General features: G+C 41.2%; 1 protein-coding gene across 9 annotated transcripts in view; it reads left to right on the top strand.

Moving 5' to 3' along the window:
• The first annotated feature begins 7340 nt into the window (after positions 1-7340).
• Positions 7341-24731, top strand: part of HIF1A (hypoxia inducible factor 1 subunit alpha) — a 53267-nt gene continuing 35876 nt past the window's right edge. For 3 of the 9 annotated variants that reach the window (XM_084791493.1, XM_084791492.1, XM_084791497.1), the window contains exon 1: positions 13942-14335. In XM_084791493.1, the coding sequence (XP_084647619.1) occupies positions 14301-14335 (35 nt within the window). In that variant the 5' untranslated portion in view covers positions 13942-14300. Of the gene's footprint in view, positions 7444-9786; positions 9807-13941; positions 14336-14688; positions 14782-18106; positions 18169-24731 lie in introns of those variants that run through there. The other 6 variants (XM_084791495.1, XM_084791494.1, XM_084791498.1 and 3 more) reach the window with 5 other exon arrangements.

Raw genomic sequence — 24731 nt, 5'->3', positions numbered from 1 at the left:
ACAGACAAGTCAATTCAAGAGGCCAGACATTTACCTTCCAAATGCAAAACAGAACCATGGAACTTTGATAATTCACAGGACAGTCTTCAATTAGTCATTTACAATCTCATGATAGTAGAGTAAAGGTGAGACATGGGGCTGAAGCCAGAACTCAGAAAGCCTTGGGTGAGGAAGCAGAGGGAAGTGTCTCTAGTTCCCAAGACTCACCCCCCAAGTTTGGCGCATAGTGTACACATAATATTATTATCTATGATCATAAGATAACTCTGTAGAGATTTGGCTACCTCAGGACAGCCACTTTCACAGGATAAACCAACCTGTCCCTGCAAGTACTGGTATAAAATTAATCAAGTTCTTGTCACTGACTGCTTTTTCACAGGCAAGTTCTGACACACTTAACCATAGGAAATTTTCTACGTTTTTTCCAAGGGAAGAGCCAAACAACTAATGGTTCTACATCACCCACCAAAAAAAGAAGAAAGAAAGAAAGAAAGAAAGAAAGAAAGAAAGAAAGAAAGAAAGAAAGAAAACCAATGAGAAACATTATCCACTCAGTGTTTGGAAAAATATCAGTTGCCAATGGCTCAGGGCACATGGAAAGAAAACCAAGTTAAGATAGATATTAAGCAATCTAAAATGCCTCTTACACATCTGCTTTAATTATTCTATTACAAGCTTTATTCTATATGCTTGTTTTAAAATCCCAGATGACTGAAAAAAGAAAGAGGAAATTAACATCTACAGGAAAGATATTTTTGAATATTTTATTCTCTGGCAGTTTTAATGTTTGGGTAGTACTTTTCCTCTGATGGAAGCTACAGTTGTTCTGGAGAAAGTGATGATGTTGCTCAAGGAACATATAAAAGTTACTAAGATTCATTTTGAGATTTTTCTCACTTACCTTTCATCACCTGACTTATTGACTTATGGCCTGGAAAGGAGAGGAGAGGAGAGAGAATTTCATTGCACCATGGAGACAGAGTTGGATGAAAATGCACAAAAATCCTGGAGCATTTACCATCTACCAAGAGCCTCTTATTTAGAGATGTCTGGCCAGATGTCCAGCAGACCGTGTACAAAGCTTGAAGATGCTTTTCCTCTAGAGATGGGAACAAATTTAAAGTCTGGCTTCAAGTAAATGTTAACTACATAATATTGATTTGTATTACAGCCATGATATCCTCCAATTCCAGCAATTGCATTCTTAAAGCTCCTCATACCTTACAGAAGCATTAGAGTGGAGTGCTGGAGAGAAGGCTTAGTGCTTAAGAGCATTTGTTGTTCTTCCACAAGGACCAGGGTTCGATTCCCAGAACCCACGTGGTGAATTACAACCTGTAACTCAGTGTCCCAGGAGTCTGGCACTCTCTTCTGGCCTCCACAAGCACCAGGCATGCAGAGGGTGCACGGACATACATACAGACAAAACATCTATACTTACAAAATAAAAATAAGTTTAAGAAATTCCTAGAGTGGTAATATACCTTTTAAAACTCAGTGTGATTAAAAATCAGGTTAGATTTAAGCTGATTCAAACTGGATTATGAAGTTGTTAATCGTCTGCCATGAAGAGATTCAACATTCTTGCAGCTGAAAAATTATGTATGGTGTAAACTTGGAGCTATAACTCTATAGACAGTGAAGACGAGAGAAATAAAAGCTAACTTTTAAACTAGGTGGGAATCTATTCTCTCTAACCGTAATTCATCTTTATGCAGAAATTGATATGACTTGGCCAGAGAAAACTGTATCTGCTTTGCCTCTCTGCAAAATAATGTCTTTTTTTCAACCTGGCAAGGAACATAGTTTAATTTGAAGTCAAATTCATGTGCTCATTGTTCATAAATACCATAAACTGTAAGCATCTTGTGACTTCGCATTCTGCTTCTTCATAGGCCAGGTGTGATGGTGGTGTGTGCTGTGACTGAGGTGAGAAAAATCAGTTGTTCCAGGCCAGCCTGGTCTACAAAGAAGGCTGAGGCTAGTCTGTGCTACATGGAACCTGGTCTTTAAAAAATTTATATTTGTATGTGAACTTATAAGAGATAATACCTAGCAAAATTGTTGTGTAATAAATTTGTGAGGTAGATGACATATGCTATCTTATTATTTGTACATGAAGAGAAGGAAATACAGACTAGTAGATCACCTCTAGAGCAGCTTACAAATACCATCAACCTTGAACAATACAGGCCTAAGTACATAGATCCACTTATGTATGTGTGTGTGTGTGTGTGTGTGTGTGTGTGTGTGTGTGTGATATGTGACAATTTGAAAAAACTTAGTGACAGCATAGACATTAGAGAAATTAAGGAAAAGGTATGTCATGAGTACATAAAATATAAATAAGTAATGACTTATTTCATCCTGTTCTGCCATAAAAATGTATAATTCTTATTTGAAAGTTCAAACGTATCAAAGCTTGTGAAGTACAGACAAAACAAGTACAGACACCAAGCATGCCTCCATTCACAGTGGAAAGCAACGTAAATAAACATAAAGATGCAAATTAAGTCATATCTGCATACAATGTGCACAAGCACATATGGTACTGGCATAACCTTGTGCTGCCTCCTGCTCAGGCGCTGTAGGTGTCGGATGAGAGGAGTGCTGTGTGAAGATCACTGTCTCCACGTGAGCAGTGAGTTGTGGCTCGCAATGGAAAATAATCTTTCATGGGCTGGGGAGATGGTTCAGTGAGTAAAGTGGCTGCTAGACAAGCATACGGACGCGAGTTCAAGTCCTCAGAACTCATGGAAAGCCTGATACGGGGCTGTACATCCACAAATTAGTATCCCTACAGCCAGGTGGGAGGCAGAGACAAGAGAAGCCTTGGAAAGTTGTGGGTCAGGTAGTCTGGCGTAGACAGTAGCAAACAACCAGGAAGAGACCTTGTCTCAAACAAGGTGGATAGTGAAGACCAACACCAGAAGTTATCATCTGATCTCCACATGTACACTGTGACACACATGCATGCACGCACGAGCATGTGCACACACACACACACACACACACACACACACACAGGCACGCACGCACGCACGCACGCACGCACGCACGCACGCACACCCACATGCACACTCAAATGCCCATATAGTCTATCCTGGCTGCAGCCATTTACCCCATATATAAAATATCTATTAATGTTAATGATCAGATCTTCAGTGAAGAGGTTATTGGGAATGTTTGGGGGAAGCTAAAATGTATATGTGAATTTTTGACTGGTGGGTAGGAATTGTGCTGAGACCTCTACCTGCTGTTCCAGGATCAGCGCTAATACTAATTACATAGACCACAAAGGCATGTCCAACCTTTTGACACAACATTGAGACACAACATTGTCAGCTACAGGGTTTATGTTCGAGAACGAGTCCACAGAAGGCCTTTAATCCCAGCACTAGGGAGGCAGAGGCAAGAGGGTCTCTATGAGTTCAAGGAAAGCCTTCTCTATGCACAAGGAACTCCAGGACAATTAGGACTACAAGAAACCCTATCTGAAAGCAAACAGTGGTTCTCACCCTGTGGGCCTCAACCCCTTTGAGAGTCCAACACTCTTCTACAGAGGTCATACATCATCAGACACCCTACATACCAGGAGGTATGCTATGTAGGAAATAGAATGCAATTATATTTACATTATAATTCATAACAGTAGCACAATTACAGTTGTGAAGTAGCAACAAAAACTTTACGGTTGGAGGGTCACCACAGCATGAGGTTTTAAAGGGTCACAGCATTTGGACAGTTGAGAGCCACTGCTCTAAAGTTCCAGAACAAAAGTCATACACACACAAAAAATACTGTATTTTAAGAAAATTTAAGTTTAAGATTTTTGTGTTGGAGGCCTGTGAGATGGCTCAGTGGGTAAAGGTGATTGCCACAAAGCCTGAAAACCAGAGTTCAGGACGTACTAAACTTTGGTGGAAGGAGAGAACTGACTAGCTCCCAAAAGGTGTCATCTGACCTCCACACATGCACCATGTGTATGTGTATACAAACACTCACAAATAAATGTAATTTTAAAAACCTTTTTGAAAGATAGGGGAAGTAGGGAGATTCCCAGTAAGGGTACCCTCTGGCCTTTCAGAGACCGGAGTTCAGATTCCAGCAACTATGTCAGATGGACCTCTGGGGGATGTAACACCCATTCTAACCTGTGTGTGTGTGTGTGTGTGTGTGTGTGTGTGTGTGTGTGTGTGTGTGTGTGTGTTAAACTGGAGTGGCAAAGTTAAAAACTGCCCAAATCCAGAAACAATTTTCACTGTCTTATAACCCAGTGCTATATTTTACTAGTAGATGGGCCCCCTTCCATTTAGTGCCAACTCTCCAAAGTGTTCCTGAGAGCCCCATAGGAGTGTCTCACATGTGTTAGTTCACACATGTGCCCAGAGAGAGAGAGAGAGAGAGAGAGAGAGAGAGAGAGAGAGAGAGTTGTAGAGTTTTTAAGTAGCTGACACACTACTTTAGGGCACACCCCCCTCTTCCAGAGCCTTGAGCTTTCCAACACAACCATCAGAGCATGTTGGAAAGGCTGTGGAGTGGTCCAGAACCCTGCTTCTCCTGCTCCCTAGCTCTCAACTTAGCTCTTTTCACTTGTTTAGTCATTAACTCCTGATACATAATATGATCATCATAACTCTTTCCTCATAGGGCTAGCTTGGAACCTTGGTGAAAAATCATGGGTAAATGCAGAGTCCAGGTTTAGAATGGGAAAAAAATGCATTTGTGTATCAGGCACCAATCTTAAATTATAGAACTGCCAAGATGAACAAGGTACTGGTCCCTTAGTAATTCCCAAATGACACACAAGCATGCAGATTAGACTAAATTTATGCTTGACTATAATAAAATGATCGAGGTCCATGATCTAAGCTAACATGCTGGTGTGGTGTGGCATGGAGGCCAGAAAGTGGGGCAGGCAGATTCACAAACATATTCCTTCTGTTTTCCCTCATGTGCTACCTAATAGACAGTGAAATCACTTACTTTTGAGGTAGGCAAATTTAACAATTTAAAATTAAATCTATGGGTGAAGAAACATGGTGAAACCTTGCAGGTGTCTAGGTCAGGAGAGAAGTGACCACTGACTTTCAAAGATGAAACCCTTTCTCTTTCTCTTATGCCTTGCCTTTCTAGAACCCTCTGGGGTTTTGGTTTTGTTTTTTGTTTTTTGTTTGCTTGGTTGTTTGGTTGGTTTGGCTTTTTGAGACAAGGTTTCTCTTTGTAGCCTTGGTCTTGCTTTGGATACCAGACTGGCCTCAAACCCAGAGTGATTCGCCTGCCTCTGGCTCCCTGAGTGCTGGGATTAAAGGCGTGCACTGCCATGCCCAGCTCTAGAATCCTCTTGAGCTGTGACTTTTGAGGATGGCCCTGCTGACTGTGCTGTCACAATAATATCTGAGTATAATTTTCATCTCTAGACAAAGAAACACTGTATCAGGCCTCATCTCTACAGATGTAAACCTTCTGCTTTATCCACTGAGATTTGAAAGACCATCTTAAGTTTTCTCTTTTAGCCATTAGACTTAATTTCGTAGAGAAATTTTAAGTTTACTAAAAAATTGAACAGAAAGTGCAGTTTCTTCAAATTCCCTCTTTCTTCCCACATACCCCAAATCCTATTGAATTATCTTGGCTCTCTTGTCAAAGACAGGGTGACTATTTCCTGTGGGTCTGTTTCTGTCCTGTCAAGTCTTGTAGTTTTATTTGTTTATTCTTTGCCAACACCACGCTTTCTTGGTTACTATGGTTTTATAGACAGTCCTGGTCAGGTGGTGTCACTTTGCCAACACCATGCTTTCTTGGTTACTATGGTTTTATAGACAGTCCTGATCAGGTGGTGTCACTTTGCCAACACCATGCTTTCTTGGTTACTATGGTTTTATAGACAGTCCTGGTCAAGTGGTGTCATTTTGCCAACACCATGCTTTCTTGGTTACTATGGTTTTATAGACAGTCCTGGTCAGGTGGTGTCACTTTGCCAACACCATGCTTTGTTGGTTACTATGGTTTTACAGACAGTCCTGGTCAGGTGGTGTCACTTTGCCAACACCATGCTTTCTTGGTTACTTTAGTTTTGTAGACAGTCCTGAGCAGGTGATGTCACTCTTTTGAATCTCCTGTAGTGTCTGTTCTGGCCTCTAGATTACTGCACTCATTTCAGGACTAGTTTAGCGATAACCACGAAATAAGTTGTTGGAGGTTTTATTAAACTGCACTGAATCTATAGACCAGTTGGATAGAAGAACAGACTTCTTAACAATGGTGGGTTTTCCTACCCATTAGTGTGAAGCGCCTCTCTGTTTATTAGGTCCCTTTGTTCTCATTCATCATCAGGAATTTGCAGTTTGCCTCCTGTGAGTCATATATAGACTTTAGTATGTTCATGCTCAGGTATAGCTTCTTCTTCTTTTTCTTTTATTTTATTTAGTGCTAGTTTAAATTATACTGTATTTTAAATTCAAACCTAATTACTTATTTTTCTATGCATGGAAGAGATTGATTCATATATTAAACATATCCTGCAACCTTGTTATAGTGTGAATTTGTTGCAGGAGTCTTTGTGCAAATGTGTGTGTGTGTGTGTGTGTGTGTGTGTGTTTTGAAGGATGTTTTTGTGGGGGAATTGGGAGATGCCCACATATTCATACATATGTGGAAGACAGAGATTGACACTAGGAATATTTTTCTACTGCTTTCCATTATTTTATTTTATATTATTATTATTTTATTTCATTGAGACAGGAACTCTCACTGAGCCTGGAGCTCTTTGTCTGGGCTAGTTGGCCAGAGAGACCCTAGGATCCACATATCTGGGCTTCCCAGGCACTGGGGTTATAGGTGTGCCTCACCTCATCTGGCTGGCTGTTACATTGGCTCTGGGAATCCAAACTCAGTTCCTCATGCTTGCATGTCAAGCATTTTATCCACTAAGTCAGTGGTCCTCAACTTTCCTAACGCTGCATGCAACCCTTTAATACAGTTCATCATATGTGACCCCTGCCCCTGGCCATAAAGTTATTTTCACTGATACTTCATAGCTGTCATATCCTGCTGTTATGAATCGTAAAGTAAATGTTTTGAAGTTAGAAGGTTGCCAAGGGGGTCGTGGCCCACAGGTTGAGAACCGCTGCACTAAGCCACCGCTGCACTAAGCCACCGCTGCACTAAGCCGTATGCCCAGTTCAAGATTCTACTTTTAAAACTTTCGTGGTTGCCTTGGAGTTTGCAACATATATTTATGACTAATCCAGGTCCACTCCAAATATTACCCTGCGTCACTGGTAATGCGAGTGGCTTATATCCGTTTCCCGTTCCTCCCTCCCGTCCGTTTCCATGACGGTGTCTCTTCCGTCTCATCCTGCTCTTCTGTAAGGCAGAAGCCAGGATCCCTTTCTCCACCAGGTTTCTGGACAGACTGTTAACCTGTGCGAGCCATTAAAGGTAAGTAAGAATGCGCGTTTTCTTTTCCTTTAACTTGGTTCCTTCTGTATTTTTCCTTTTTACGACGTTTCAGGTTTCTGATCTATGCTATTTTTGAGGTCTTTGAAGGTTTCTTACAGGGCAGGTCTGAGGGCAGCAACCCGCCTCAGCTTCGCTGGCCTAAGGTCTATCGGGCTTCGTTTGGAAGGAAGGAGGATGCTTTGACTCTTTTCTGACGGGTCATTTCACCAAATATAGAATTTTAGATTGGTGGGAGGGTTTTTCCCCCTCCCAGCTTTGACAAAAATGTTGCTGGGACTCTCACCTTTGCATTTGTATAAGATGTTTTCTCTCACCTTCCTTTTTCCCCAGACTTTTTTTTTTCTTCTAGCTTTTCTTCTTTAATCCTCCAGTTAAAGTACACTCTTCCTGGATGCCAAGTTTTTTTTTTTTCTTTCAATTTTTGTGGTTGGTTTCTCTGAGATTCTAACATCTATGGCTTGATTTTTGGCAGTACTTTTTGAACATTCTGAGCAATTGTTTCTCCACTATTCTCCTCTTACAGCTTGGTTTCATCTTTTGCCATTGTCCTATGCCTAGTTGTTAGGAATATTCCGTTTGGGGATTTTTATTTGTTTGTTTGTTTGTTTGTGTTTTTGTTGTTTTTGGGGGGATTGGTATTTTGTTTTGTTTTGTTTTGTTTTGCATGGCATTTCAATTCTAGAAGTTTGTATTGACATATCTCCAAACTCATGCATTCCTTCTTTTCTGGGTCCAGTCTGTTGATAAGCGCAACACAGACATTCTAATTTCATTTTCAGTTCTTGCAGTTATTCTTAAGCCTTCCATACCCACCTTGCTTGCTTGCATTGCCCATCTGATGTTGCCTGTGTGTGGTTTATCATTTTAGACAATGGCTGGTGTGTGTGTGTGTGTGTGTGTGTGTGTGTGTGTGTACATATGGAGGATGCATACCCATGAGTGTGCATGTGCTTGTGGAAACCAGAGGTTGTTTGCATTAGGTGTCTTCCTCAGGCACTTTCCACCTTATTTTTTGAGACTGGGGGCGGGGGAGTGTCTCACCAAGTTGGCTAGACTTGGTAGCCAGTGAAGCCCAAGACTCCTCCTGTCTCCACCTTCCCAAGGGTTACAGAAACATGCTACTCTCTGCATGGGTTATGGGGCTGAACACAAGTCCCATGCTTGAGCCACAAACACCTCACCAACTAAGCTACCATCTACCCCTACCCCTTCCTCTGTTCTTTCCTTTTTCTTGTTGTGTTGACACTTATTAATTTAAAACAGATGAGCTATATTAGGAATGTGGCAGACAGGTCTATAATATATAGTGTAGTGGACATAAATATGTTTTTGATCCCAAGTGTGGGATGTGAAACAGACTTGTGTGAGGGTGTGTGGTGTTTTTCCACTGGAAACAGACTTGTGAGAGAACAGGGACGTTTGTCCACTGGAAGAGGAACTGCCTCCTGCAGGGGCGTGGTCTCTGCCAACTGATAAACATCCTAGTATGGACCCTGAGAGGAATATGTAATGTGTGTGTGTGTGTGTGTGTGTGTGTGTGTGTGTGTGTGTGTTCATGTTATCTTTGGGTTCCCCAAATGCTCCTACAATAGGATAAGAGGCTTGAGATCTCTTATGTATAATGCTGTACCATTATACAGGCACTCTGATGGGCAGTAAGGTGAGGGGTTAGGGTAGCGTTCTGTGCTCCTGTGATTGGGTCTCAGTTGTGTTGTTGCTCTGAGCTGAGCATTTCTACTCTCCTATGTGCAAGGTTAGAACTGACTAGACTTGCTGTTTCCTTTTGCTTTGACTTATATGACTTGGTAAGGCACCGATAAAAATCATTTTCCTGGAGGGCTGCTGAACCTAGCTGAGTCGGAGAGATCTAGAAGAATTCAATTCTTACTTTTATTTTAGTTTCTGTTCTCTGTTGTGTTTTAAGGGTTAGCGTACAAAGTAATGGGTTTTATTGTGACATTTCATACATGTCGAACCATGCTTCGTTCGCGCCCTCGCTGCCCTCTTGTGCTCCCGAGCTCGCTGTTTTCTCTCCCTTCCAACAGTTCCTCCTTGCACTTTCATGTTGCATATATTCCAATACCGTCTCTGGTCCCCTTTCCACGCTTCTTATAGACGCCCTTTAAATCTCATTCCTCTTTCTCTTAGTCTAAGCATTTTTAAAAGATCGTCCCGCCCCGCCCATATGCACGTGCGCCCGCTGTTCCCCCCACCCCCGCCCACATGCACATGCGCGACCCTTTGACAAAAGCAAAAGATCATTGCTCTCTCGGATTCTGATAGCAGGATCTGGCTGTGTTCCTAGAGGGAAACTCAGACAATTTAAAATAGCAAAACTCAAGGTAAGTCCATAGGCGAGAGCATCTGGAGTTGTAAGCTGGCACGTTGCTCTGCACTGTGCCCCAGCGAGTCCCGGGCAGTGCTTTCATGTGCTCCGCTGATACATCGCTGCCTGTGGTACTGGCTCCGCTCCAGGTAAACTGTGATCTATTGGTGTGTGCTAGGTAGTTTTATGTCAACTTGACCCAAGCTAAAGTCATCTGAGAGGGCGGGCGGAACTGTCAAGTAAGAAAATGCCTCTGTAAGGTTGGACAGTAGTGAGCCTGGAGGGCTCTTTCTTAATTAGTGATTGATGGAGGAGGACCCAGCCCAGTGTTGCTGGTCCCACCCCTGGGCTAGTGGTCCTAGGTTCTAAAAAAAAAAAGGGCAGGCTAAGCAAGCCAGTAAGCAGCTCCTGCCTCCAGGTTCCTGCCCTGTTGGAGTTCCTGTCCTGGTCCTGACTTCCTTCAGTGACGAGCACCGTCTGTCTCTCTAACTTTTGGTACAGTGGTGCCTCTGTGACTTTAGTTCTGGTTAAATAATTATTGATTTCAGTTTAATTAGCCTTTGCCTTGTTGTGGAGGTGGAAATGTCTGTGGCCTTCCTTTCATGGACGTTGTGCTTTGTTTTTGGTGGTACTGCATATTAAACCCAGGGCGTGCTAGGCAAGAGCTCCACCGCTGAGTTATACCTCCAGCAACAGGTCCTTAGCTCTCTGCACATGAGACAGGAAACCCCTTAGCATTTCTTTGTGATTTTTTTTCCAATAGGAGATATAGTTTATTTACACTAGCAGCCATAGGGTCAGATAGAGTAGCAAGTGCCCTGCCAACCCAATGCCCTGAGCTCCGTCTCCGGGTACAGGGCAAGAACTGACTCCTAAGGGTTGACCTCTGACCTCCATGAGTGTATCACTATATGAATTATAAAATGCTACTTCAATTTTCCTGTCTATTTGTATGGTGCATAAACTTAAAAATACACATCTTTACTTTGTTTTGATTCTTGTAAAGAAAAAAAAAATGTTTAACGCCTCCATTTTCTAAGCACATTCTTCCCAAATCATATACTTATTATCATCGTTATTTTTGTTACAAATACATAGAAGAAAAAGGAAAAGATGAGGAGGGAAAGGAAGAACAACAGCAAAGGGTAATACCAAGCCAAGAACCCTTCTTTAGCTCTCCTCCTCCCCACATGGTTTGGTGCCATTTAAACTGTGGGCACCTGGAATATTTCACTTTCAAAAGCCTTGTTGCTCCATATTTTCTGTAGCAATTTAAATTCAAGTTTTACCCTGACTCCTTGGTGAATCACTGCAAATTAGGTTAAAGGTCAGTGAAGTCACTTTGTAACGTTCTCTTAAACTCCTTAGTATGTTCTGCAAAGTGAGTCGGAGTGGACCTTGGACACTTGTTAAGATTATGAAATGACGAAATAAGACTGCTCTCCCAGATGTACTTATTTGGTAGCAACCTAAATGTGTGTGTTAATATGCAGTTTCTTTTTTTTTTTTTAAGTGATTTTAATTTTATTAAATAAGAAAATTTGCCTTTTAACATTCTGTTGTTGGCAGGATTATCTGAATTAGGAGATAGTATTTGGCACCTCTGTAATTGGGTTAAAAGTATTTGGTTAGATATTACTGCTCCCGATGTTTGCATCTATTTATAGCCATGCACAAAATATCGTGTTCTGTAAAGTTTTACAAGGGCAAATGGAAGCTTGAGGAAAGTGTAATACATATTCACGATATCTTGTTCACTGAACTATCATTGTTTAAACTTTTTGAAATTGTTAAAAAAGAAAGAAAGAAAGAAAGAAGGAAAGAAAGAAAGCAAGCAAGCAAGAAAGAAAGAAAGAAAGAAAGAAAGAAAGCCTTTTGCTGGGTGTGGTGGCAGCCACCTTTAATCCCAGCACTCCAGAGGCAGAGGCAGGCAGATCTCTGTGAGTTCCAGGCCAGCTTAGTCTACAAAGAGAGAGAGAGTTCCAGGACAGCCAGGACTACACAGAGAAACACTGTCTTGAAAAAAAAAAACCAAAACAAAACAACAACAAAACAACAACAGCAACAACAACAAAAAACTTTTAATCGAGTTAGACCAGATGTTATACAATGCTCATATTTTTATTCCAAAAGCATTATGTTCTACAGCTGTGATCCCTGGCCAGAGAGAATTAGTTAAGTTATAAGGAAAGAAATGACTGGGGATTTCAGCAACCAGCCTCATTTATGGAGACGGAAACACTCTGAGGAGTTATGATGTAAGAAAAAAAGGGAGTCGGTAAGCATTTACGCAACTAATTGCTGCTAGCAGACACATGAATTGGGGGATAATAAAAAACAAGACCACCAGCATTCACTGACGGCTTCCTATTGCCATGTATTGTTTCATGTGCTATAATTGTCCGCAATTCTGTAGCATAAATAACATCTCTATTTTACAAGTGAATAAACTGAGGCACAAAGACGTTAAATGATTGTGTGCAGTGGTACTTATATCCAACTCACTCTGAATTCTTAGCTGTGTTTTCAGAGTGTTCCACTAAAAAATTAATTCCATGAGTTAAAAAAAAAAAAAAGCAAAAGACAAGTGATTATTTTTGGTCTTTTTCTCTTTTCAGACATGCCCTGTAGCTCTTTCAGAGGTAGGTAGTGTTTTATATTTCAAACAAAAATAATGTTATAATCAACCTGTATAGTTTAGCTTCTTTTTTGAAGTCAGGGCCTGCTGCATCCTAGACCACTGCTCTAGGACTGAGCTACATCTCCAGCTGTAACCATGTCTTTATGGGTCTACTGAGATGCTTTATGCATTTTTATTGTCTTATTAGACTTAGACATTATATGTATTTTTCAAGGGCATTGTTTATTATAGATTTGCATGTAATTTAAATCTACCTTAGATGGCTACATTAAATACACAAGCCAAAGTTAGAGTGTAACAATGTACTAATAAGGCAAAGAAGAGATATTTAAACAGTCTAGTGGAAGGTAGTCTCAAGCAGACACCCAGATCCAGACTCAGCTGTACCTCCAACACCTGTGTGTAGGGTGTTTGTGTGTGTGGGTGTGTGTTGATCCTTTGTTAGGCTCAGAATACATTTTAAACAAACAAACAAAAACCGCCATACCCACAGACCTAACATTTATGCTCCCAAAGACGGACTAAAAGTGATTGTTTTATTCCCTAGCACCCAGCATAGGCGGCGCGCAGTCCTCTATCAAGGTTAGGGACTCGCTATCCCTTCCTTTAGTCTAAACAGTGAACCAAAGTCAGTCTCAAACTATTCTTGCGCCTTTTCTGCATCCGTTTAAGATTATCTTTGTCTCTTTCTAAAACGGCATGAAAGCAAAACACGTTTATTCAAAACCTTTTCCCCTTTCACTCAAATTCAGGCTTATGCCTTCACTTATTAAAGCTTTACTTATTTGTAAACGCTTACGATAGTTTATTTTAAAATGGCCCTGCAACTTCACTTCCCTTGAGAGGTTTTGCAAGAGGGATTTGTTTTGTATTTTTATTTGCATTTGCTCAGTAATCAAACTTTGGCCCAGAAAATATTAATGACGTGGAGACTTCCCTTATCCTGCGACTGAGAGCAGAGACCGAGTCTCCTCCGGGCCACCTGGGAAGGAGAGACCCCAGCCTAACACCAGGGGCTGGCTGCCACGACGCAAAGTCGACTTTTTTTTTTTTCTTTTTCCCAACTGGAAACTCAGAAAGGCTGGGCGGCAACCCGGTCTAGCCAGGCAGCTACGGGGTGAGCGAGCCTCGGATTGCTCCAATGATAGCGGCGCGGTTGTAAGCCAGGCTCGGACCTCGGCAGCCCGCTCTCCCCCGCCGCAGCGCCTCCCGAAGCCAGACGCCGCCGAGCTCGGCCGCACCCCTCTCCCCTTTCTCTTCCCTCCCCAGCCGCACACAGACAAGCACGTGAGCGGGGCAGAGCGTCCCAGCTGTGTCTCAGCTGACCTCTTCCTGATTGGCTGAGAGCAACGTGGGCTGGGGTGGGGCCTGGCCGCCTGCGTCGTTCGCCATTGGCTCCCGGGGAACCCGCCTCCGCTCAGGTGAGGCGGGCTCGCGGGGGCGCGCGCGCGGGCGCGGGCGCGCGGGGCTTGGCGGACGCGCCCCCCCCCCCCCCCATGCTCGGTTCCCCTCCCCTCGCCGCGCGCCCGAGCGCGCCTCCGCCCTTGCCCGCCCCCTGCCGCTGCCTCAGCGCCTCGGTGCACAGAGCCTCCTCGTCTGAGGGGACGCGAGGACTGTCCTCGCGGCCGTCGCGGGCAGTGTCTGGTCAGGCCCTGACAAGCCAGCCGGAGGAGCGCCTAGGAAGCCGAGCCGGAGCCCGGGCGAGCGCAGCCTGCAGCTCCCGCCTCGCCGTCCCGGGGGGTGGCGTCCCGCCTCGCACCCCGCCTCTGGACTTGCCCCTTTCTCTGCGTGTGCGGACGGAGCCGGCGCTTAGGCCGGAGCGAGCCCCGGGGCCGCCGGCCGGGAAGCCACCGCGGGCACCGATTCGCCATGGAAGGCGCCGGCGGCGAGAACGAGAAGAAAAAGTAAGCCGGGCCGCCGCGTTCCGGGAAACTGGCCTTTTTTTTTTTTTTTTTTTTTTTTGTCTCCGTTCCCCTTCCGTCCCCCCCTCCACCCCACCCCCTAGCCTCGCGCGCCTGGGCTCCCCAGCGGTCCACGTCGCCATCTTGGCGCGGGGGGTGGGAGTCGCGGGCCTAGCGCTCGGCGGGGCTGGGGTCTCCGCCCCGGACACCCGCCCCGCGCCGTCGCAGCCCAGCCTGCCCCGCGCGCCCATCCGGCCGGCAGGGCCCGGGCAGAGTACGCCCCTCGCTCCCGCGCCTTCCCGCCCGGGTTCCCCCCTCGCGTTAGCCGCGAGAACCCGGCCCCGGGCAGACCCTGCGCGCGCGCTGCCAGCTTCCTGGGGTCGAGGCCCTCCGGGGTACACCCGGGGCTCCCCCGAGCCGCCGAGCCGCGCCGCGCCGCTGCTGCCTTTGTACGCTCCGGTGTTGCTTCGGGGGGGGGGGGTGTCCCGGAGATGCTAACTTTTCCAGTTTGCACGTGCAGGTTTTGTTGTAATCGGGGAAAACTTGCCTCCGTCAGAGAGTAACGGGGATTTAGGGAAACGGCGTCGTTTTAGACGACTTCCAGTTTTTACAAACTTGGGCTTGCATCACCTGTCAGGAGAGCCCGGACGTTATGTATGAATATGTATATGTGTCTCGTTCATTCCTGAAAACAGCTTACTGATAGTTTTGGTTAAACTTAGGCTGATAATTTAATGAGATTGGCGGGAGGGGGGGCGGGGGAGAGGATATAGTGAGAGCGAATGAAACTCTCATTGGACCACCTGAAAAGAGTTGTATCAAAAAAACGTAAGTCCGAAGTGAGGAAATCTTCAGAACTTCATGTAAGTTTCTGAAACATCTTGTGGCTTGAGTGTAAGGAGCACGTTATGGAATTATGAGCGCAGCTAGTGGCGGTAAGATCGACCCCTGCCGCCAGACAATTATGTCTACTTCGTTATTTTAACCTTGAGGAAATCAGTTTAAGGAGTTGAAGGTTTATAGTAAGAGCTGTGGTTGCAAGGTTGGCTTAATTTACTGTTAAGTCCCTCCAGTCTTCTGGAAGAGATTAGTTCCCTTTATCCATATCAGCTGAAGATAAACGTGTTCGTTTTCTTGCAGCTCTGTGGATCCCGTCCTTGTCTTGGTCCTTACTCCTTAGAAGGTCCAGGGCTCAGTTTGTACGCACCAAAGGAAGCACTTTGAAAGTGTTTTTTAAAGTGAGCATACAAGTCTAGACTTAACTCCATGAGTTACCAGAATTAGTTGCAATTAATTTTGCAGAAGTGACTACAATGCTTTTGATGAAATGATGGGGCTGCTATTCTCTTAAACCTTAGGCAGATTGCCATTGTGTAGTGCCAACTTACTGTCCGTATTAAATGCTGAATTATATTGAATACAGTACACCAAGTTATACACCAGTCACTTCTCTTTTATATGCTCTGGGTTTTTTTTTTAATAGTAGCTTTATAATGGATGAGAGAATTAGCTGTTGTGCATTGAACCCAAGTCTAAATGGTTTTTAGTATTTTCCTCAGAGCCATCTGTTATATTTAATTTTTCTCATTTGAGATGTTAGGAGCTTTAGATCAGATGGGATTATATTTCTTAATATAGAGGTTCTTAATATCGCTAAAAGATAATAAAGAGGAGTGATGGGTCACTCAACCTTTAGGTGCTATTTATTAAAGATGTCCTTTTGGAATCATAATTTATTCAAAAGATAGTTGAAAGATTGCGAGATAAAAATTTTCTCCATCTTTTTTCCCCCCATATTAAATGAGTCTCCAAAGTGAACATGGGGAAAAGAATAATGTTTTTTTAGAGGGTGTAGAAGATTGGGACTAAAGTGGAATAGAAGATACATAATAAATGTAACAGGGTATGTGGTTGATGCCGTAGCTTTTGGGTCTGGACATGATTGACTTAACATGCGTATGAGTCCTCATGTTTTGAAAGAATGCCAAGCTTATTCTGTTTCCAGCTTCTAGCTGAACTTCTCAGTGCTTTCAAACAGAATTATTGGGTCACTGAAGTAAATCTCTTAAGAAAGACATTTCTAATTTTCCTTTTAGCTTTGCTCACTAAAAATAAAGAAACTCATTTATTAATAAATCTTTTTCTTATTACAATTTAGCTTACTCCCTTGTTTAAAGAATTAGCATTCTAACAATTTAGAGGGTAGGGATGTGGACGCAGATAGGTACCCACAAGTTGGAGTCAAGCCTTTCCACTTGTGATCATTGGCAAGTTACTTTATTTCTGGGTTTTAGCTCTCCCCCCCCGCCCCATGATAATACGAACCCTCTGAAAATGAGAGAATGCATCTGAAGCACTTAGGTCAGAACATGGAATGGAGTCTTTGTACATTTTGTATACTTGAAAATAGTGTTAACTATTAAAGTTATAGTTCAGACTTCCATAACCTTCAGAACTTTCTGGATATATTTTCTTAGCTCTTTTGTGCCTTCATGCCTTTTCTTTTCTCTATAGTTTGAAAAATTAAAAGACTGGGATTGAATTCAGAGGTTGGAAGAGTTCTTTCTGTTGAGGCAGTGTCCCTGGGCCACGCCTCTAGTATCAGTTGTTTGGCTGAGACTGAAGCTCTGGGCCCCTCAGCACAGTTCCTACTTCCAGTGCCTTCCTCCTTAAATGGTCACTGTGAATCTGCTCTAGTCACAAACACACACTCTAGTCATGCTGGTCATTTCAGCGAGAGAGGCCTAAGGTAATGTAGTTTTAGGGCTCGTAGTAACTTACCTTTCGCCCCCCCTTGTTCTAATGCTCAAGTTTTGAGTAGACAATTATAAATACTAATTTCTGCAGGAATTTAGGAACAATATGGTGTTTTGCTTATGCCTACCTCTATTGTTAAGACCATTGGCTTTCATCTCAAGGCAAGGCTTTAAAATTTTGTACTGGTCAGATATTGGTGGTTCAGTTGTATGAAACATGGGTTATTTTTCTGTTTAGTGTTTATTGAGCTGTCTGGCTATTTTAACATGTTTCGGTTCACTCCTGTAAGCACCTTGTGAGGTCTAGACATTGTCCCAACTTTCTGTGGGTCATCTTTATGGTCTGGTGGTGTCCTGGCTCAAGGTCTAGATAACTGCTTACATTTCAATTTTGTTTGTTTGTTTGCCAAGGATGGTATATAGGAGGCTAAGGCAGATAAGTCTCTTGACTTGTTGCTACTGTTTTAAGAATTTAAAACTGTTTATGATGTTGATTGTAAGGTAATTGTTTCCATATATGAATATTAAAGACTTAGGTTAAACCTCTAGTTTTTTTTTTTTTAAGATGGAAATCTAAAACACTACATGACTTTTTAATCTAAGACAGTTAACAAAGGTCTGTTTCCTCATCAGAAGTCATCTAAATACAGATGTAGAATGGGATTGAGCTACCTTCCTACCAAGAAATTGATTTTAATTCACAAGAAAAAGTTACTTCCTTTCAGTCCTATCTTATTCATATAAGTCAGTGTCTGTCCACCCCACCCTACACCACCCCACTGGCCCTTAGGATAGATGGCAACAGTTAGTTTTTACCTAGCTTTCTCTTGCTTGTGGTATAGATATTTATTACATGTTTTCTGATTGATTCTGAAGGATTTAAAAAGAAATTTAACAAGCTAATGTTGTCATTGCTCAGTATTTTTGGTAAAAATATAGTGAGAGTGTTTAAATTAACCATAAAAACTTAATTATAACACTTTTTCTTGAACAGTACCTCTTGAAGTATTAAGAATGAACTACTTTGTGTAAAGTTCCTGCTTTCTCCAATAAAAATTAACAGACTCATCTGTTTGCCAGGTATAGTCTTTTAGACAAACGTAATATAAAGAATTCAAAATTGTAAAACAAAAATTAAAGATATACTCTTTAATAGTCATGGAAACTATGTCCCTACAGTGTTTGAAGTGATCGTGCATGTTTTATTTAGTTGTTTTGGTGTTTGGGTTTTTTGTTTGTTTGTTTTTTATTTTTTAATTTTATTCTAGCCATTTCTAAGTGTAAAATTTAGCAGTGGCAATTTTTGTCATGTGACCAACCTTTTCTTACAAAACAGAATCTAGCCATCTTACAACTCCCGGCTTCCCACTAGTCTTAGCCTCTGGTACAGGCATTCTCTCTGAATCACAAACCTAGCTATTCTAGGTAGATACTTCATGTAGCTACAGTCATATGGGCTTCGCCTTTTTATACATTTCACTTCAGATGATGTCTTTTCATTCCCGTTGTAAGCTGTGCTAGAATCTCCCTCTGTCTGAGACTTTGTGTTGTTTTGCTGCCATGCTGTTTGTTCATTGACACCTGGATTCTGTTGTGCTGGTGTTGAGTGTGTGCGTGTAATATCTCGCCAAGGTCCTGCTCTTGTGTGGTCCTGTTCAATTACAAGGCAACAAATAAGTTCTTGAGGAGCCTTCATACTTTTCCCATAGCAGTTTCCATCTTGTTAATATTCTTACCAATAGTGCACAGAGATTATTACTCTGTAGCTGGCCTAGCACTTTGTAGGTTTTGATGCAGGATACTTGTTCTTGGTAGTGGCCATCCGAGTGTATTGAAGAGATTGTATCTCTAGTGGCTTGTGGCTGATCAGTAGACATGAAGCTACCTTCAAACAAACGAAACAAAACATCAGAGAACAGTTTGCAAGAAAAAGCTTTTAAAATTAATGTTAAATACCTTTATTATGGGAATGAAATTTTTCTAATAGTTTAGAAAGAGTTGCTCTCCTACAATTTTCTCAAAAAGAAATATTTACTGTCAACTAGTGTATACCTGTTTTATTGATGATAAAGCCCCATTTAAGAGAATAATTGAAATGGTATCATTTATAAAACAAAACACTTCCATTTAGTTGTTCTGCTTATCTCCACTTTTTTTGTTTGTTTGTTTGTTTTGTTTTGTTTCGAGACAAGGTCTCTCTGTGTAACCTTGGCTGTTCTGGACTTGCTTTGTAGACCAGGCTGGTCTTGAACTCACAGCGATCAAACCTGCCTCTGCCTCCCGAGTGCTGGGATTAAAGGCGTGCGCCACTACCACCTGGTTTATCTCCACTATTATCTATTAGTATTTTCTTACTAAATTTACTTGGTTAGAATACCAAATATAAAGATTATTTTAAGATATCATTTTGAAATTTTATTTTCTTGTTAATGGGGAAAAGCTAGTGGTAAAACATAGCTTATGTTTGTAGTCTTTGGTTGTTTAGAACAGCCATAATTAGATAAAGTAAAAGTGTTGTTTAATGTTGCTATTTTCTTTTAAAAAATATTTTTAAATAATTTATTTATTTTTATTTTATGTGCATTGGTATTTTGTCTGCATGTGTGTCTGTGGGTGCCAGATCTTGGAGTTACAGACAGTTGTGAGCTGCCATGTGGGTGCTGGAAATTTAACCCCAGGTCCTCTGGAAGAGCAGTCAGTGCTCTTAACCGCTGACCATCTCTCCAGCTGCATTGTTGCTATTTTCACTAATGAATGACAAGTGTTCTGTATTCCCTAATAGTTATGAAGATAAGTTTATTCAACATTGGTAAAATAAATAAGCAGTTTAAAGGTGGAAAATTAGAGTCTTTAATATGATATATTTTAGTTCCTATGGGTCTTTATTATAAATTTAGACACTAAGCAAGTTTCTGTTTGTTTTTTTAAGCTTTTTTCTATTATAAAATTGAGCACATGTTTCTATAGGCAAAATCGCAAAAAGATTGCATATGAAAAACATCTAATATGCAATACTGCCACAAATGAGCCCCTAAGTATTTGAATGAACAAATGAAACAACTAATAGATAATTGGATGAACCAAGGGAATTCAAAGGATTTTAAAGGGTGCTTTTGTTTGTGTGTTTGTTTGTTTGTCTTTTCCTGTATCTCCTGGCTGTTTTTCATAGAAACCTTTCTTATGTTTTGAATCCTCGTGCTACTTTTTTCCATCTTGAATTTTAATTTTATCACCTTTTTGATACTTTTTCTGTTTATTGGAACCAGACTAGAGGGCATATTTTGTTGATAAATATAGCTGTGTAGTATGTCCAAGGCCTGGGAAGTAAGTTAGTATCCTTTAAGGTATGTTAAAAGTGCCTCTAAGTTCTCTTTGTTCAGAACACTGAGTAAACATGAGGCACCTGTGTATCCCTGTGGAAAATAAGCATGTAGAAAGTATTCACTTCTGTTTCATCTTTAGCAAACATTCATTAAGTATATCTGTGCTACACCTGTCTATCTCAAGTGTGTAAGTGCATATTCTCTGAAGCCTGACTGCAAAAAATTCCATTGTGTACTATTGTTTTTAAATTATCTGTATTATTTGTATTATCAGTATGTTGGGCTAGCAATCAATTAAGACACAGACATTTGTTATATTTTAAAATAGCTTTAGTTAACCTGGGGCAGGGCAGATATCAGTCCTCTAAACTACCTCCCATAGTGGGGTAGGCATGGGATCCCTGCCCCAATCCCATGCCATCTGCTTCCAATAACTTCTATCAAGCTACCTCCCATCCATAATCTCAAATACTTGTTAATGTTCTTTATCTGGGCCGAATTCTCCATCCATGCCGGCCATGTATTTTTCTTTCATCTAACCCATGGTGGCCTTCCTCTCCTCTCCTTTTGGGAACCTTTTTTTTTCTTCCTGGTGGTTCCTCCTCCCCCACCCCCCACACCCCCAGGATTCCTCTCTCTCCTAGCCCCACCTATCTCCTTTGCCCTGCCCAGGTGGGATGGCTTTTTATTAATCACAGAGACTGCAAGCAGTAATTAGCATCAAAATACATCAGACCATCCCCCGACAGTGTACCACTGGATAAAATACTCAACTTCCCATGCCTGTTTCCTGTGTTACACATTAAGTGTCTATACCATTATGCCAATGATACATAGTAAATCAAATAGTAAAGGTAGCTGTTAACTGTGCAAGTATTTTGTTAATGAAATACAGTGACTAAAATAGAAATGCTTCTTTTCAAAGTTCATCTACTGGAAGGGTCATCCTTGGGACAACCGTAGTGTTGCAAGCCTAGAATTAATAGGCTGCTCTTGGGTTGTTTATTGCCTTAAAGAAGGTAATCAGTTCAATTTTGTTATAGTAAACAGAACATTCAGACTCTCTTGAAGATTTGAATAAGACTTCAGATCTGTCCAGTAGGGTTTTTTTTTTTTTTTAAATGACCAGATTACAATCCAAGCCTTCTTAGAAAACATTTATATTGTTTTCTTTTTAAAAAAGTTACACAATTGCAGGGTGGTGGTGGCACAGGCCTTTAATCCTAGCACTTGGGAGGCAGAGGCAGGTGGATCAGTGTGAGTTCCAGGCCAGCCTGGTCTGCAGAGTGAGTTCCAGGACAGCCAGAGAAACCTTGTCTCCAAAAACCAAAACAAAACAAAAAACCAAAATTACACAATTACTATATATTTATGTTTTCATTGTAAAAAAAACAGTGAATTATACATAAGAGTAGAAGAAAAACTGAAAATGTCTTAACTACTACCACTACTGCCAGCTTGATAAAGCAATAACTCCTAAAGTTTAATGCGTCTCTGAGAGGTCATTTTAATTGATATAATTTCCTGCTTATATGACTTATATGTGTTCTGCCCAGCTTTGGTTTATATATGTTCTTTCATTTAATCTTTTTTTCTTTCATACTATCTTGACTCTTTGATTGTTAGCTATAAGAACTACTTCATTCCCTTTAATTACCATATTTAATTAGCATATATGTGCCATTATTATTATGAGCAAGGCACTGACTAGCCCTGAAGTTAAATATGTAATCTTAAAATGATTGTTCAAAATCATAGCAAAACGTAAGTGATACCTAAAAGTATGTAGAAAATGTGCTTGCAAGTTTTTCACTTAAAGATTACTGGTAACAGTTAATATTTGGTGTGTGTGTGTGTGTGTGTGTGTGTGTGTGTGTGTCTGAGAAAGTTAGAGGCTAGCCTCTAGTGTCAAAACCAGAAACTAAGCACCCTGCTTTTTGAGGCAGGGTCTCATACTTGGGCCCTGGGTCTCACAGATGTTCAGTGCCTTTCCAACACTGGGATTCAAATGTGCAATACCAAACCATTTGCAACCCCGTGCCTGTCTTTTCTGGGCATTGAATTTGGGTCTTTATGCTTATGTGTCCATCACTTTACTGACTGAGCCATTTCCTGAGCCTTCCCCGCCACCACCATCACTACCTAAAATTATACTATTTGGTATGCTTTCATATCCTTTTTCACTTCCTGTGAGCATTTCCTGTTTGTTTTAAACACATGCTTTTAAGTGAGAGGGCATTAGAGAGGTGGTGTTTCTTATGAGTTAAAACACTTCAGTAGGAGTGCCTGGGTTTATGCAGGGTGTTGTGTACAACTTTAGTCCCAGCATGGCGGAGGCAAAGGGGGGCAGATACCTGGAAATTTGAGGCCACCTTGGTCTACATAGTAAGCTCCAAGATAGCCAGAGCTATGTAGAGAGACCCTGTCTCAAAAGCAAAACAAAATAAAAACAAAGATTGCCTAAGTTTAAAACTCAGCTTTATTAGTAATTGGCTGATGTGGCCTATTATTTGTATGATAATGTTTGCTGTTTTTATTTTGGTATTACTAGCTGTTGCCCTGTGTTAGACATTGTTTCTAGGTTTTGTTACTATTAACTGATTGTAATTCATAACCAAGAATGACTGAGTTGACTTGAGATAACCCCTAGTCATTTCTTCCTTTAATTTAGAAGGCCTTTGAGATGATTATGAATTTATCTACAGGATAGAGAGACTTTGGCTTACTGATAAGAGAAAGTTAAAAATTATTAAAAAGAAAAAAAACTACTTAGAAGCTGGAAGTAGTGGTACAAACCTATAATCCAGCACTCTGGAAGAGGATTGCCAAATATGAGGCTAGTCTGGGCTATGTAGTAGTCCTGTCTCAGAAAATCAAAACATGAAATAGAGCAGAAATTGTTTAGTAGAGGCTAATCTATCATGAACATTATCCTGAAAATTATACAGTCTTTAACAGTTCTTACCCACAAGAAACATTAATATTTGGTATTTGATCCCCTGAATCTCCCCTATTCTTGAATAAACACGATGTAATTTTGGGAATATCTTTTTGAAAAGCTCATAGTGCTTTTAATAAGTACAAATAAATATCACTTAATTTCTAATATGAAACTATACTTCTAATTTTGAGCTTTGAAGTCCTACAACATATTTAATGTTGCATTTTTAAATTGAAGCACAATTGATGACCTTTAGCTAGAGATCAGTTCATTTCTATCAATGAGTATAAATTACAGATGGCAAACATAACCTACGGTGGAAAAGTTTTATAATCTATGGTGACTGTTTAAAATCTGTTATGTGTATATAGTAATAAATCTTCTTTTGAATGCATTTAGAGTGCCATATTTCTACTTGTGAGCATTCATTATATGTTTCAAACCTGTAATGTAGGTATCTAAAGAACAAGGCACATGACCTCGGCAACTGCCTAAGAGTAATGTTTCTTCTGTTTTGATTGATCATCTATAACCACACAAAGTCCACGAGCTGTTTCCAGCCAGAGTTCTTGCGTACTGCAGGACCTTCATATCAACGCAGCTCAGGTTCTTCTCTGCGTTAATCCTGTCAGGTCTCAAGACCTGTTCTATAGCCCTCTCACTTGTTGGTCCGGGCCTTTTGGGCCCCTTTAATTCTTCTTTGTTTCACTTCACCTGTTTTCTCCTTCAGCTGTCTTCCCCCACCCCCTTTTTCATTGCCTAAAAAGAAGAAAGTTAAAAGGTAATACTCTGACTTTTCTTCATAGATATTTAAATTCTCTTCCTATCTTTTCTACAAAATGTATTTAAACCTTGGTAAGGGTAGCAATAACAAATAATAGCAAGGCTAGCATAGCTACCTCCTCCCATATTGGTAGCAGACATTGACATCACTTTCTCCCAGTGGTCTCCTGTCTGGCTTCAAGATTTTGTTCAGTAAACTCTTCTAGGCATTTAAGCCAGTCATGGAGGTGGCCATACTTATTTCTTACTCTAGCAATATTATGATATTAAATTAATAATAACTGAAAAGAAAGCCTTCGGGTGGACAGATAGTTTAATTAATACTAAATGTTTAAGAAAACTTGAATTTAATTTCTAGGACTCCTGTTTTAGCACATATTTGGCATTGCAGCATTGGGGAAACAGACAGGAAAATCCTTGATGTTTGTTGGATCAGCTGACCTAGCCTACTTGTGAGTTCTAGGCCAGTGACAGACATGTCTCAGGACAAAAAATGGATGGTATTTGGGGAACCACACAAGTTTATTCTCTGGCCTCTATACACTTGTACACTCCCACACACATACCTATTCACACATAGACACAGAAAGAAAACT

Source organism: Acomys minous (assembly GCF_964271855.1).
Source record: "Acomys minous genome assembly, chromosome: 8".
Taxonomy (NCBI): domain Eukaryota; kingdom Metazoa; phylum Chordata; class Mammalia; order Rodentia; family Muridae; genus Acomys; species Acomys minous.
This window is presented reverse-complemented; position numbering and strand designations above follow the sequence as displayed.